The following is a 17,500-nucleotide window of genomic DNA, read 5'->3' as shown; positions in this document are numbered from 1 at the left end:
ATATGTCCGAGCGTGTAATTTGTTCGTTATCATCATCCACTTGTTTCGGTACAAGGTAGAGGTGGGTGGTCGAGGGGCGGGAGGGGGAGGTGGGTGGAGGTGTGATGGTAGTAGTGGTGTGTTGCTGGTGGTGGCTAATATCGCGTCGTTGTGTGAATTCACCGGACATAGAACACGAATCCGGATATCGAAGGATAAAGGAGAAATTAATGGAAGCTGTATGGGGATACACATACGTATATACGCACACATACGCGCGCGTGTACACGCATACGCACATACACTCTTATGGAGAATTAATTTCGCAAGTCTTGTGTAAGGTGTTTTTTTTTTTTTTTTTTTTCACGACGAACCGAAATTACTCTTAGACTCTTTTGTTCTTTGCTGTAAACCCTTCTCTCTTTCTCTTTCTTTCTTTCTTTCTTTTTTTTTCTTTTTCTTTTTTCTTTCCTCTTTTGTTCCTAATCACCAACAATAATTTCGCGAGGATTTCTCTAATAAAACGAATTCGCGCATTTTGTTTCATCGTGCGTATGAAATATATATATATACATTTATATATATGTATATATATGTACACACACATATACATTTATTTAGATGAAAGTTTCATCGTTGTATCTCGTTGTGATTTTCACGAAGAAAATGAAATTTTACGCGCCGCTTATACGTCTATCCTATTTGCGTGTTCCTATCATACGTGGGTTTATTTCAAAAATGCCGGTAGCATGTTCCTTTTGTGTCATGATATCGATGTCGTGCGTGTCTCTCCTCTTCGTGCGTCAGTGTGCGTCGCGCGAGCGAACGCGTATGATGTGTGTACATATGTATATTACATATATCTACATACGTATGTGCAGACGTTTACATACATATATATATGTTTTTTTCTTTTTTAAATCCATTCCCCCGTCGTCAAAAAAAAAAAAAAAAAAAAAAAAGAAAAAAGAAAAAAGAAAAAGATATTCATTAACATCCTTTGCCCTTTGCTATTCATACGTTTTATTTCCATTCTCACGTAAAACGCAGTTTATCGACTTTATCGATAACAACACTCTAGATTTTATACGGTACGTGTCTATTATTCGAAATTTTCATTTAATCCGTACGTAATCTCTTTCGTAAGAATTTACTCTCTTTTTTTTTCCTTTTTATTATTTTTTTTTTTTTTATTTATTTACTTTTTTTTGTCTCTATGTAATAATACCCGCTCGCGTCGTGTTTGAGAACGAAGCGTTGAGAACGTCGCGTAAAGAAAAAGATGAAGAATAAGAAGAAGAGAGGAGGAAGTAAAAAAAGAAAAAGAAAAGAAAAGAAAGAAGAAGTAGAAGAAGAAAAAAGAAAGAGCATCATTCTCGCAAAAGAAATCCTTGTTCTCCTTTCGTAAAACTTTAATCTCTATTTTTTTTTTTTTCCGAAGCTTTTATCTCGCGATGTCGTGGCACACGCTAAAAAGGAGATTTGTGTTTCGCTAACGTTTCCGAGGAGAAAAGGAAAATCCTTTGGAGCAACGCAATGCACGCATTAAGCTTAATCATAAGCCTCCGTCCAACCTATTTCTCGACATTCTCGCTTAATTGCTAAGAGAAAAACCACAGCGAAGATACTTTATATACTCGTTCGTTCGTCGGTTTCTCTCTTACTTAGAGTGTATACGAAGAGAGAAAGAAACAGAGAAAGAGAGAGAGAGAGAGAGAGAGAGAGACGAAGGTCAAAAGCTACTAACACATTGCTACAGACTCGTGAATTTGTTTGTCCTTATTTTGTTTTGCTTTTCGTTTTGTTACGTTCCGTATCTTTGTTTTTCTTTCGTAGTATTTTTCGTCCTTGAAACGAAGAATTCGTAGAAATTGGAAGTGGAGCCGAGGACGATCGGTGATATACTATCTTAGAATAGTTTTAGTCTACGTTGCGAGAAGGAAAGAAGCGGAGAGAGAAGAGAGTGCGGTCCGTGCGTGTGCGTGTGCGTGTGCGTAAGTGCAAGTGCAACGAGTGAATGAGTGCTTGAATGAGTGAGTGAGTGAATGAGTGAATGAGTGAGTGAATGAATGAATGAGAGAGAGAGAGAGAAACAACGATTCGTATTTTCTTTGTGCGATAACGACGCCGACGGATGACCTAATGATAGGGACGGGGTTACGAAGAGAAGGTGACGAGTGTTCGAAAAACTTTTTGAAAGGTGAGGAAGAGGTGTCCTCGCGAGTGTGCAAAATTCTTTATCGTAAGAGATAAGAAAAAGAGAGAGAGAGAGATACATATATATATATATATTATACGTCGACGTTACGTCGAAAGTGTTGAAAGAAGGAAGAAGGAAATAGAGGAAAAATAGAAGGAAATTTTTCGACGGAGTCTCTACGCGCGTTTTTTGAACGTGTACAAGTAACAGAATCGTGAAATGTACCGGAAACGATGGACCGTAAAAGCACTGCGAATGGATTTACAATATAACACCGTGGGTAATGGCACGAGCACGTCCCTCAGGATGATCTGCGTTTTCATCTTTTGGATGCTACTCTATGGTGAGCTCTTTCGATACTTCTTTTCTGTTTTTCTTTTTCTTTCTCTCTTTCTTCTTCTTCTTTTTTTTTTTTTTGGTTTTACTTTCTCCACTTGTACGTCTTTTTCTTCTTGTTTTCTGGTTTTAAAGATATAAACGTATGATTTTCCGAGATCCAAATTTTTTTTTTTTATTCGTTGTTAATTTCCATTCACTTTTAATCTCTTATCACGACATAGATTTGTTAATAATTGGTGTTCAACGTCGATATTATGCGTTTATGCGTTTTGCCAATGACAATGGACACGATCAGGAAAAAAAGTTTAGATAAAACTATGACTATGACGTTCCTATACTACGAAAGAAATGAAAAAGAAAAGAGAAAGGAAGTAGAATTTTTATTTCGTTATAATCGAGATGGTTAATTAGTATTGAGAGAATACAATCGAATTGGAAGGCTTTCTCGAGTCACGTACATATATACATAGAAATTACGAATTTTAAATGTTAGAAATTTTAATACAACACGTTATTAATATTTGATGATATATTAACGTACGTAATTCTCTCTCTCTCTCTCTCTCTCTCTCTCTCTCTCTCTCTCTCTCTCTTTCTATCTCTCTCTCTCTCTCTCTAATGTTTAGGTTCTTATTATTCCATAAGATCTAAATAACGTTAAGAGTGATCCGAATGGGGAAGGGAGCTTACGTGCGTCACGAATGGCTCGTATAATTTCTATAAAAATTCCGTCAGTCAGGTGACGTATTAGTACACAGCAATGGGGAAAAAAAAAAGAGAGAGAGAAAAAAGAAGAAAAAAAATCAGAGACAGGATAAGAGCGAGAAGGAGGGAGAGGGATAGAGGGTAGAGAGAAAGGGAAGGTGAGGGAGAAGGAGGAAAATGTGAAACTGGAGAACAAAAGGGTAGTTATATATACGTACGTACGTATGTATATATGTATATATTATACACATATATGTATATATATATATGTATATATATATATATATGTATATATATATATATGTATATATGTGTGTGTACGTGTATGTGTACATATGCTGGTTCATACGTTAAAGGAAAACGAGCGTAGAGGTAGAGGGAGAGAGAGAAAGAGAACAGAATTACATAGAGAGAAAAAGAGAGGGAGAGGGAGAGAGAGAGAGGGGGAGAGAGAGAAGTACGATGATCCGACGAATTCACAAATGTTGTCGCGGTTGACTAACATCGTCGATGCGCTTACGTGGCTTTTAAACTCCAATCCGATAGGAAGTTTCACGTCCAGTCCGTAAAATTTTACGTTACAACGAGATCCTTCCATTCTCCATTCATTCGTTCACTTTAATTTGTGTTCCATTTTTTTTCTTAAATTCGAATAATATATATACAGATATATACATATATATATATATACGTATATATCATTGAAATTATTAATATATTGTATATATATATAAATTTGTTATATGTTAATTATATATTTATTATCATTATTATTATTATTATTATTAATTATTTTTCTTTTTTTTATGTTTTTAGTTACCAAGGTACATTTGAGTTTGAAATGACTAATATCTATATAAGTATATTGACTTGTTATATACAAATTAGGTATATATGTATTATTATTATTATTATTATTATTATTATTACTACTATTATTACTATTATTTATTTTTTTATTTTTTTTTTTATGTCTTCTCGGTCACCAAGGAGAATTTTCTGAGGACAAATTCAGCATATAAAATTGCACCGCAAGTGCATCCACAAGTGGACTATTGTTATCAAGGATGAAATTAAATTGGTTATTTCGTAGATATACAGATCGATCTGTTTCATCTTTATTTTATTATTAGGTATTATTATTATCATTATTATTATATCGATGCAATGTTAGTAAAAGAAACAGTATCATTATCAGGTAACAAGGTAAAAAAAATTAATATACAATTAAAGAAACGAACAATTTCTTTCGAAAATTTTTATATTAATTCTTTATTGTGCTATTGTTACAAACGTTCGACGTTAAAAAAAAAAAAAAAAGAAAAAAAAAGAAAAATGAGAGAAAGAACACGAAACTGTTTTCGCAGATCTTCAAATAATAACTTCCATTTTGTTTCGCAATTTTTTTAATAATTCCTTACAAATTTAATTATTCAAATTGTTTTTTTCTTTTTCTTTTTTTCCTTCGTTCTTGCTTTTTATTACGTGTAACGCAACTTTATTTTCTCGTTCTTTTGATTAATAAATAAATGAGAGAGGGGAAAAGAAACTATAGTATAAAAACAGCTTGAACAATAATCGCTAGATCCGTGTATCATGCTCCCTATTTTATGATCATAAAGAAAAAAGAAATAAAAAAAGAAAAAAAAAGGGAGGAAGACCTTCAACATTTTATTTTCGTGAGAATTCATTCGATGTATAACTACGATGTAAATACTTATCGTTGGTTCATATATATCCGAACATACATACATACACACATATACACACCTATATATATACGTATATATAACTACATACGTCTCTTTCTAATCTACTTTAGCCGAATAAAAAGAAAATAGTCGTCTCTCGTATCTTCTTCCTTTTTTTTTCTCTTATTTTTGTTTACTACCCTCGAGTAAAACCGTAAGCTGAATTACAACGCGTGTTTGTCTTTGTGTTTATGTGACCTATACATATATATATACATATATATATATATATGTATGAGTATACGTACGACCTTGTTTCACATGCAATGATAAATTTGCTTGGTTGGATGGTAGATGGTGAACTAATGTCGACTAGCCCACCAAAATGTGGTTTTCGGTATGACGTTGACCGTTGCTCGCCAAACGACAGAATTTTCGGTTTATAAATGTCGATAATATCGAGTTGCGTATTTCCGAGTTCGTTATTACCGTCCATACTTCGACAATGTCAGTCATAATATCGTTGACATTTTGAGTTTGTATTATCGAACGTACATAGGTACATTATAAACATAAGATTATTTGACTTTCTCATTGATTTTGCTAACGTGAATGGTCATTGTTTTCTCTTTTCGTTTTATTTACAAATATATACACAATTACACAAAAAAGATAGGTAGAGAGAACGAGAGAGAGAGAGAGAGAGAGAGAGAGAGAGAGAGAGAGAGAGAGAGATGTATTAGTTATAATAATTTCTTGTGTTCGATAAATATATTGATATTAATTGAAGGGAAATAAGAAAAATTGTTAGGGAAAATATAGGATTATTTTGATTGTATTAATTAATTTGTTTATTCATTTATTTATTTGTTACTCGTATACAAGTATGGAATAAAAATATTTTTCATATTTCATCTAAAATTTTATATATATATATATATATATTTAAAAAAATCAGATCGAATATATTCGCAAATAAATGTTAATAAATTTTTTGAGAATATTCGATAAAAACGTTGCTGTTTGGATTTTTTTATTTACCATTAATTGTCTCAATGACAATTACAAACATTTGTTTAATTAATATTAAACCACTTCGAAAATTATTTGAAATATAATATACGTATCTATTACGTTTCTATATATGTATATAAATTAAAATTGTAAAACTTTTAAAAATCGTCGAGTGTTAATTACGATAAAAAAAGAAACATTTTTGATTAAAAATCCTGTTATTAAAATTAGTTAAAGTTCATTCGTGCAATCGTCTAAATAGCTTATTAATTTTAATTACCGATGAAATATTGCGTCATTATTAGTTTTGTGCTTTAATAATACAAATTATTATCGAAATTTTCTTTTTCTTTTTTTTTTTTCATTTATCCATCATTCCTTTTCAATAAAAGTAATAATTTTTAATGGGATAATTCAAATTATATAAGATATAAATTTTGAATTGGTTATATGCACATAGTAATGCAGTACAAATATTTTTTTATCCGAACAAATTTACATTGAAGAAATTCATCAGTAATAAATTTGTTATATATATTTTTTTAACTTCACGATTTAATTCCTACTAGAATTATTTATCTAAGAATATTTCTTTTGATCGTAATAACTATAATAATAATAATAATAATAATAATAATAATAATAATCGTATCTAATCATGATTCGTTATCTATAATATATTACAAACTAATCATCGGCAATTTGTTGAAAGTATTTCGTAGCAACGTCATAATTTTCTTTTTTTATTTATTTTTATGCATGTAAATAGATAAATAGACATTTGGCGTATGAAATATTTTCATATAAATCATCGTTGGCGTATCGAAGCTCGCGCGAAAATTGAAGTGCGAAAGTAGAACGTTCGATTTTTCCATTCGTTCTACCATTCATTCGTTTTATCGTCAACATATTCTTTTATCCGAGCACGGTCTTTATTTCCTCTTAAAACAACGTACATACATACGTATAAGTACTTACTTACTACGTATTTTCTTTTTCGATTTTTAACGCAGGAACATATTTCCTACAACATTTATTTCCTCTTTTCTCTCTCTCATCTCTCGCAAAGTTTTTTTTTCGTCTCTCCTCTTTTCACTTTTATCGATTTCTAGTCTTTGTTTATCCTTTATTTAAATAACCCATATATCCTTTGGACCATATCATGTTATTTTTATTAATATTGTTACTATTATTATTATAATTAATTGTCATTTGTCTTATTAATTTATATCGGAGATAATAATCGTGCTGGATATTCATATGATGAATACTTTTTATAAAATAAATATTTATAACAATGTTAACAAAAACAAATATTAATTTGCTTTGGCAAACGTTATTGAACGTGATTTTTGCAAACAATTCAATTTGTAATGCAAAACCTGTACTGTCGTTGTTGTTGCTTTATTTATTATACAATAATAAAATTATATACGATGAAGTTTTAAAACAGTATTTATAAAAACATAATAAAATAATGAAATATCAATACGTAATTTAAATGACGGTATGCTCACATTTCATTATTTATATTGATCCAAATATTCGTGTATGTGATATATCGATTATTTATTTTACAAAATACATCTCGTTAAATAATAAAAAATACCGACTGAGATAAATAAAAATGAACTTCAATGAACCAATTCCTCTCTCTCTCTCTCTCTCTTTTTTTTGTCAGATCTTAATCCTTTTTAGACAACAATTTTTCTATATATATAAAAAAAAAAAAAAAAAATAGTCGACTTAAACGCGACGTAAACGTAGGAATATCCCTTAAATATATTAAATACATATTTAAAGGACAAAGATTGTATTTTGTTTGCAGCCTCAGGAATATATTCACTTTACTTCATCGTTCTTTCTTTCTTCTTCTTCTTTTTCTTTTTTTCTCTTTCGTTCGGTTCAAGTAAATGGCGCGAAAATATTAGAGGAGAAGGAGGAAGAAAAGACTAGACGATCTCTCAAGTAATATGGAAACGCACTGTTCCGTCTTGTGTAAAGAAAAAGAAAAAGAAGTAGAAGTAGTAGAAGAAGAAGAAGAAGAAGAAGAAGGAAAAGACATTAGTTGGGAGTTGAGTATGAAAAAAGACAGACAGACAGAGAGAGAGAGAGAGAGAAAGACAGAAAGACAGAAAGAGAGAGGTATACATAAGAGCCTCCGGTATCTCACAGGTGTTACGTGTTATTTAGTGTTCCGGGTTATAAACGCGAATGCAGTTGGATAGTGTGGCATACCGTTGGCATAATATTCTGCCGCGAGACAAGCTGTTCGAAGAACGTCCTTTATAACTTTGCCTCCTTCCCTCCCCTCCTCTCACACTTTACCCCTTCAACCCCCTTACCTACTCTTTTTTCTCACTACCTTCTCGTCACCGTTCTCGTTTTCACGATCTCGCGATATACCGTAGTATACGATCTTATCATAATAGCGATGATAATGATAATGATAATAATGATAATGATAATAATCGTAAATAACGACAAGTACAATGGTTTTGTAATCCAAATTGAACGATTTTTTCTTTCTTTCTTTCTTTCTTTCTTTCTTTCTTTTTTTTTCTTTCTTCCCCTAAAAATCACCTTCACACGTTCGCAAATAAAATCTTTTAGAACGACTTTGTAATTTTGTTAATCTTGAATCTTTCTTCGATAACGAGAAGCGCGTTTGCTACAGGACGAAGTTATTTTCTGAATAAAAATTTAACCGATGAGATCACCTTCGATAGGAATTTTTACGTTCGGTTTGGAATTATCATTTCGTTACGTGTTGAAGAATCTTGTTTAGAGGTATTAAGAATTTTTGTAGGATTAGTCTTTATCGGAGGTTAACAAGTCATTCGTTTATAGGAATTCTTCGTTTGAACGATCGACGATTCCCTCGATGAAAATTTAAACGATTTTATACTTTTATTCCGACAGTCAAACATTCACAGTAAATTAATCTTTTCCCGGTGCATTGTAAGAATTCCAGACGTTTTAAACGCCCGACATACCTGAACGGAACTATTCGTTTATTAAAAAATTAGAATTGCATCGATTTTAGTTAACTCCGAAAGAGAAAGATATAGATAGTTGAGTTTATAATTTATCACGATTGATTATGTACGTATATATTATTATTCAACATCAACATTTTTTTTCATTTTTATATATTAAAATATGTAACTTTATCATATTTTTATTTTATCATATCCACACACACACACATATATATGCGTAGGTATATAAGAGTTGATAAATTCATCAAGATCAATATTCACATCGAACGTATATATCTATATCTATGTACATAATCGACGTTTAATCGTGCGTTTCCGTTATTTCCCGAAGCTCTGCATTCAAATTTTCGTCGAATTTACGAGATCGAGCGATTGTTCGGTTTACAAGATTACTCAACGATTGGACATCCATTAATGGAATGAATTTAAATATCGATTTCGCGGTTTGCACGCGGACGAGCTTGCGTCTAATGGCGGACGCGTAACGTAACGGTACTCTTTTTAAAAATTTTATTATACTCCGACCTATGTTGTTTCCAACCTATATTTTTTCTTTCTCTCTTTTTTCTTTTATACGTTCGTTTAATAACGCGAGAAAGAGTTAGTTACTTTACCTTTCTTTTCTTTTTTTTTTTTTTCTTTTCTTTTTTACTAACATTAAAAAACGAAGCAAAGAGTAGAAGAGTTGTTACGCGTGCACCCTTCTCCTTCTTCCTCTTCTTCATCCCTTTAAAGTAACAGAGAAATTCAAGAATGCTTTACATCGATTCGCACTATCTGACTTCCGGCTGAACGCTTTCCCAGGCCGGATGCGAGCTTCTCGTACTTTCAAGGAAATCTCCTTGAAAATACAATAACCCTTTCTGAGAGATCGTTTTACCAAGAGACATGGAACAAGTACACCCTCTTCCTTTCTCTCTCTATCTCTATCCTTCTGTCTGTCTCTCTTTCACTGTTTATCGTCCCATTATATGTCGAGTAATTTTAACTTTAACGATATTTTCGATCGGAATATCTACCTACTTCACTTTTCTCAAGATAAACTCCTTCATCAAATTCAATCCTTCCGTTATCTAACTATCTATCTAACTATCTATCTATTATATTATTATTATTATTATTATTATTATTATTATTATTATTATTACAATATTCTTGTTATTATCAATTAATCGTATCGATCGTTAGAGAAACGAATCGTATTCGAGGAATATTGCCATTTTTAAATGGGGAAAAAAAAAAGAAAGAAAGAAAGAAGGAAAGAATCTGCTTGACCAAACGTAAAATAGTAAAAAGAAACAATATATTACAATTATATCATCGTGTTATCGTCAGGATATAATCGTATCGTTCGCTAGGAGAACCTATTTTAGAATTAGTATTTTAGAAAAAAAAAGAAGAGATCTTTTTGACCGATAGTAAAGTCACTATAAAAAAAAAAAAAAAGGAGAGAAAAAGAAAAAAAAATCTGAAAAGAAAACCAATCGTTTTGAAAAACGTTCGAAAACCAACTCGAAGAATTGTAAATTTTGAACGAATAGTAGACAGTCCACGATATCTCATCCTCTTCGTCTATAAAAATATGAATGTTCGAGTTAACGCGATCAAGAGACCAACAAAGTCAAACAATTTAAAATGGTGTACGTGTGTATGCGTATATATACTTGTACATATATACACGCATATATACGTACATATACACGTATACATGCATAAATACATACCTATACGTCTATACGTATATCACGTTTGTTTATTCTACATTCTGAAACCATTTCAACCCTACGTGCTCGTGCGACTTCGTATAACAGCTTCAATATTTGTCGCACAAAATTAGATTTGTTTAAGAGCGTAAAATCGTAGTACAGCCAGGTTTCTCCTCTTAAGGCATGTGATGGCAAGGAGGACAAGGAGAAAGAGGAGAAGAAGGAAGAGGAGGATAAGGATGAGAATGAGGATGAGGATGAGGTTGAGGTTGAGAATGAGGATGAGAAGGACGAAGTGGAAGAGTGCAGTTTACGCGTCGACGTTACGGTTTCCCTTTGATGTTTTATGCCGATACCGCAAATAGCACGTACTAGGAATGATATACAATATACATATATATATATGTATGTATATGTTGTGTGATGTGTGTATATTATATATACATATTATGTATATAAGTCGTGTAAACTAGTCCTTTTACGGCGTCTGTGATATCGATACGATAAAAAAAAAAAAAAAATCAAGGTCTGGTATCGACTGACATTTTTTTTTCTTTTTCTTTTTCTTTTTGTTGTATTCTTTCTTTCCTTTTCTTCTTCTTTTTGTTTTCTTTTTTATCATTTTATCTCTCTTTCTCACAAAGGAGCTCACCGACTTTTCATCGACGTTATGTATTTATAATACGATCGTCAGAAAATGTACGATTACTCCGAGGTACATAGCGTTCGAAGGACTTGCAATAGTTTAGTAATTTCAATGATAAAGCGTTTGTGGTGAAGTTGTTTAGACCGTTATTAATTTTGACAATATCGAAAGTGAAATAATTAATTCGTGATTGTTATTTACGAGGAATGATATATATATATATATATATATATATATGTATATATAATGTACGTACGCGTTATGCTTACGTAGATGTGTATGTAAGTACGTGTAAAATAGTGCCTTCTTACAATGGTGCTTATTGATTTCGGCGCGATAAAAAATAAAAAGAAATCAAAGACCGATATCGACTGATACTTTTTTTTCGTCTTCTTTTCTTCTTTGTGTTCTTCCTTTTTCTTTCTTTCTTTCTTTCTTTCTTTCTTTCTTTCTTTCTTTCTTTTTTTTTTTTTATCGTTTTGTCTCTCTCACAAAGAATTTCAGCGACTTTTTATCGACGTTATGTATTTATAATACGATCGTCAGAAAATGTACGAATACTCGGAGATGCATAGTGTTCAAAGGATTTGCAATAGTTTACTAATTTCAATGATAAAGCCGCCTTTGTGGTTAAGATATTCGAACGGTTATTCGAACGTGAAATAATTAATTCGTGATAGTGATTTATTCGACCGATTAATTTTTCAAATACTTTTGTCAATATTTCAAATAGATTTGATCGGTATTTTCATTGAAATTATGAGTAAGTAGGTAACAGGAAATGACGTAAACCTAACGCGGATATATTTATACCGAATGAAATATTTCTATACGTCGATCGTTTATTTTACAAAAAGATAAAAAAGGAAAAAGAAAAAGAAGAAGAAAAAATATTGATCGACGATTTCTAGATGATCGCGTTAATTTCAATTCCTTTGAGCAAACTTTTTTTGTCGTTTGGAAGACAATTCGATTTTTTTTTTTTTCCGAATAATTCAAATTCGAGCTGAGAGAATCGTCGACGATTGCTTAAAATCTCAAAAAAAAAAAAAAGGAACTCTCGAAGAATCCTCGTTATCTTCGCTTTTTCTTCGCTCCGAAAGAGATAGATATGTTGTTATAAAATTTTCTTTGTTCCTCCATTGTTAAACTTTTTTGATCGGATCGAAAAGAGAGATTATTTCGAAATAACGCCTCTGCGATAAGATATACACTTTAAATGTAGTTCTCTTATGAAGGAAAGAGATAGAAAAGAGTGAAAAAAAAGAGAGAGTGAGTGAGAAAGAGAGAAGAGGAGAGAAGAGAAGAGAGGTGAAAGAATAGCGTCGAGACTTTTAGAGACGTCGGAGAGAAAACTTTTAGCTTTCAACTCGACTATTGCTGTTAAAAAAAAAAAAAAAAAGAAAAGAAAAGAAAAGAAAAAAAAGAAAGAAAGAAAAGAAAAAAGAAAAGAAAAAGGAGAGGAAAAAAAAGCAGAAAATGCAAACTTTTATTCCATCCTTATTCTCCGGAGAATCTGATATGTATTCTGACAACTTCGAGCGAGGTTAGCGCGTGTTATACATATACAAGGTGTGTTTTTGTAACTGTTGGTGCAATCGTAAAGTTCATGACTTTAAAGTCCAGGGAGTTTTATCGAAGGAATAAAAAAAGAAAACGGAGAGGAAGAGAGAGAGAGAGAGAGAGAGAGAGACAGAGAGAGAAAATATCGATATTAAATCGACATTTTTTTTCGGTTCTACGCTCTCATTCTTATACTTATAAATCGAAACGTAAGAATAGTACGACTGTATAATAAAATATGTCGATGTCTTTCTCGATATTTATCGATGATTTTTTCGATCTTTCTTTTTTTTTTATTTTATATATCTTAATTTTTATTATATTTTTGTAAGCAAGGTATTTAAAATTAAATAAGAAAAGTTATAACACGAAATCGATACAGTATAGAAATTTTTCTAATGATGAAACCCAGGTAATCGTTTAGTTATTTTTATCGCGAAAAGAAAAATTAAATATCGATTATTAGATGAAAAATATTTTTATTCTTTTTAATTATACAGAAAGAAAAAAAAAAAAACGCGTTGGTCTTAACCTATCATAAATATCGGTATTTATTTCGATTAATATTATCATTTTTTTTTCGATAATATATATATATATATATATATATATATATATATATATATACACATCGATTTTCGTTAACAACGATTGACAAAATACCGATATTCCAAAAATATCGTTTTCGAATTATTGAGAGAAAATACCGATATTAAATTCCAGATTTGAATGCGTTTATAGATAAATGGAAAAAATGTGAAATCAAATTTTCTCACGATGTAACAAATTTATATTAATCGCAATTCGTATATAATACTTCTTTCTTTTAAATCGAGCCTCGCAAAAAAATTCGATATTTTCGATATCCATTTTTTTTTTTTTTTTTTTCTTAACGAAAAGAAATCTTTTCTCGATCCTTTATTTTCTCGTATCCCCTTTTCTTCTCTCTCTCTCTCTCTCTCTCTCTATCTTGTTTTTTTTTTTTTTGACGTCAGTTTCTTTCGTCCATGATTAACGAATAAATTTAGAAAACGTCGAACCGACGAGACGAGTCGATATACGGCGAGAACACGTTCGTTTAAGGCAATTTCATTTTGGTATTACCGTTTGGTTACGGAGTCAAGAAGACGGATTATCCTTTAAGCCAGCTAATTAATTGAAGCCGGTCGTTAATTTAATACACCAACTTCGTTCTATCACGTGCCACACGCGAATGACCTAATTGTGGACGGACATCGTCTTGCAAGACCGGAATTCGAAAACTGAAATAAATCATTTCCGAACTGAACTTCACGATTGAAGAAATTCTTTTTTGTCAAATAATTAAATTCAAACTTAGTTGGTTAATTGAAATTTACAGGAGACGACAATGACGACGACGACGACGACCAACTATTTCATAATTATTATTATTTTTTTATTTCTTTTATTTTGTCAGGATAATAAATAATATCGCGTTCGTTTTTACGGAGAAAATTTTATAATCAAATTTATCTATTGTTGTTATTATTATTATTTCTATTATTAATATATATATATATATATAAATAAATTCCTATTATTTATATATATATATATACACACACACACGCGCATACGTATACGTATTCACTTTTTAAGAGGAATTATTATAAAGTTATTATTATATAAATTATTCTTTACTCATTTTTTTGTTCAGGATAATAAACAATATCGGTATAACAAATGGTAATATTAGTTTTTAGAGAAAAAATTTAATGATCAAGTTTATTAATTCTTATTATTATTATTATTATTATTATTAAATTTCTATCATTTTGTAATAATTTACGTTAAGAAAATTATACGTATATACTATACATAGTTACGATCAAGATGTAACTTTTTTCACGGATGAGGATTAAATTTAACGATTTTACAGTCTTTGTCTTGTTTTATCACTTGTCGAGTAAAAAGACGACCATGTGTTTTTCCGTACGTATTGTCACGATGATAACGAAACGTTAAAGGAACAATGAACAGTCAGTCGAGTAACGAATATCGAACGGTTTTCACAAAGCGAGTTCTCGAGTTATACTTTTCATCGTCTTTTTGTGTTTCTGCTTATGTATATGTGTGTGTGGGTGTTCGTAATATATTTTAATAAATTAAGAGAAAAATCAGTTTCTCTTGGACATCATTCATGCTCGAACGTTTCGTTCCGTACAATTGAAATCGTATGAATAAATTAAAAAGAAAAGAAGAAAAAAAAAAAAGAAAAAAAATACGTGAGAAAAAGAAGAAAAGAAAAATAATAGTAATCATATAAAAACGTATATTCACTTCATTTTGTTATCAATGATTTTTGAATACGTTTTAGATAACAAAAATTAGAAACAATTTTTTTTCTTCCTTATGAACATCATCGCACTATTTTAATTTACGAAATACTCGTGGAAAATTTTTTTTGACATTGTCACTGTGAGTCAGAGTCTTATATCGTCTATAATATTGGATCGATGTCTCGATCTTGAAGATATCAAAATTTTTTTATATACGTTTTTGATATAATTTTTAATGTATGTATGTATGTATGTATGTCTCACGTTTCATTTCGTTAATAAAAAAATGAACGGAACTTTTCAAATTAATTGAAACTTAACAATAAATCTAACTGTCTTAATTGAAAAATAATTTTGGGTTTGATGGTTTTTATAATCAAGATTTACTACTACAGTTAATTGCAAACTATCCCGACGCAAATCCTGGCGCGAACCCAAATCAATCGAAATCAAACTCGGACTAAATGTAAACTAATTGAAATCAAACCGCAAACCATTTAATTGTGATTTTTAGCTTTTGATTTGGGCATGGATTACATCCGATCATTAGAACGTGATACGACGTAATCGTGTTTTTAGATAAGCCTAATGATAGAATGCATCCAATTTACAAATTAAAGAACGTGAAAAAAAATATATATATATATTTTTTTTAACAAATATTTGGAAAACTCAAAAACGTTCGATTTTCTTGCAAATCTATATGGACCGTGTAATTATAAGGATGAACATTTTTTTTTTTTTAATATCGTTCCCCAATATTTATTATTAATTATCCTCTTTTTCTTTTTTTTTGTTTTTTTTTATTTATATATTCGAATCGATTTTTTTCTGATCGAATTTTTTTTTCTTCTCTTCGATCAAAAAAATTAATCCTATCCGATACAATAAGACAATCATTGTTTCATCCCTTGTTTCTATTACGTTTCTTTTGGCACACGATATGTTGAACGTGAGACGACCATAAGTTTTCTTTTCTTTTATTCTCTTTCGTTACAATTCCGCTCGTACCTCGAAGGAAATGGTTTGGTCATGGTTCATGGTAGTGGCGTTCGGCTCTCTCTCTCTCTCTCTCTCTCTTTCTTTCTCTTTCTTTTTATCTATCTCTCTCTCTCTCTCTCTCTCTCTCTCTCTCTCTCTCTCTCTCTCTCTCTCTCTTTTACAAAACTCTTCATGAACGTGCATCTTCCTTTGGGAAAAGTCGAATAATGCGATGAGAATCGTGCGTGGTAACACCGAGTACGCCATTTTGCGCGTTTTTCCTTGCCAAGAGCGACGTTCGCAGCATACTACCCTAGATCTTATATCTATAATATGATATTCACGTTGGAATTTATTTCATTCCGTTTTTTATTTTATTTTATTTTATTTTTTTTTTTAGTTTATTCATATACAATATTTAGCAATGTTACGTGCTTTGGTTATATCATAAGTAAACCAGGACGCAATATATATATATATATAAATTACATTAAGATATGTATTAAATTATATATTATATATATGTGTGTGTATGTATGTATATATATAAATTATATTGATATATTAAATTATATATTATATAATATACATATATATATTTATATACATATGTGTTGTATGTATATATAAGTTCATATTCCAATATAATTAATTATCTCTGGAAATGGTATCGTTATAATTAGCCAAGATAATTATATCACTGTTTATCTATAGTTCAGATATTTTAAATAAATTTGGTGAATTTCCTGATTAAATTTTCTGATATTCTTAATAATTCTGAAAGGTCCACATATTTTTTTTTTTTTTTTTTTTTTTTTTTAACTTTCTAAAGCGTATATAGATAAAATCTTTAACGCTAGACAAATTTGGACGTAAACCTTTTTTTATAGTTACAATTTTTTTTTTTTTTTTTTTTTTTTAATCGATACAGATCGATAATCTTATAATTCAACTTTGCTTTTCTTCTTTCGACGCATCAATTAGGAAAGATGTTCGTCTATGAATTGATGAGTTATATGATATTATTACGTATTAATTACTATAGTTATAGATATATGACGCGTAGCGTAGCGTTATCTAAAATTAATACGATTCGCGATTTCATTGAGGTAGATGCGCATGATAATGCGCAAAGTTAAAAATTGATAATATCGTCAACGTTTTCCTCCTCGTATAATAATGATAATAACAATAACAACAACAACAATAATTATAATAATAATAATAATAATAATAATAATAACAGTAAGATCAAATATTTAGCATAGCCGTAAACTCGCAGTTAATATCGTCGGTAATATTATACAACTTTGCTAAAATCATACTCCCAAGCATCGTACATATGTACATATGTATATATGTATACACACACAC

General features: G+C 30.5%; 1 protein-coding gene across 1 annotated transcript in view; it reads left to right on the top strand.

The window, feature by feature from the left end:
* The window catches only part of LOC122636104 (A disintegrin and metalloproteinase with thrombospondin motifs 7-like), a 191,907-nt gene that overhangs the window by 1,595 nt on the left and 172,812 nt on the right, over positions 1-17,500 (top strand). The window contains exons 3-4 of the mRNA XM_043827012.1: positions 1,816-1,967; positions 2,129-2,522. Coding sequence (XP_043682947.1) covers positions 2,399-2,522 — 124 coding nt within the window. The 5' untranslated portion in view covers positions 1,816-1,967; positions 2,129-2,398. The remainder of the gene's footprint in view (positions 1-1,815; positions 1,968-2,128; positions 2,523-17,500) is intronic.

The sequence above is a fragment of the Vespula pensylvanica genome, chromosome 20 (genome assembly GCF_014466175.1).
Source record: "Vespula pensylvanica isolate Volc-1 chromosome 20, ASM1446617v1, whole genome shotgun sequence".
NCBI lineage: Eukaryota > Metazoa > Arthropoda > Insecta > Hymenoptera > Vespidae > Vespula > Vespula pensylvanica.
Note: the sequence above shows the minus strand (reverse complement) of the source record. Positions and strands in the feature narration are given on the sequence as shown.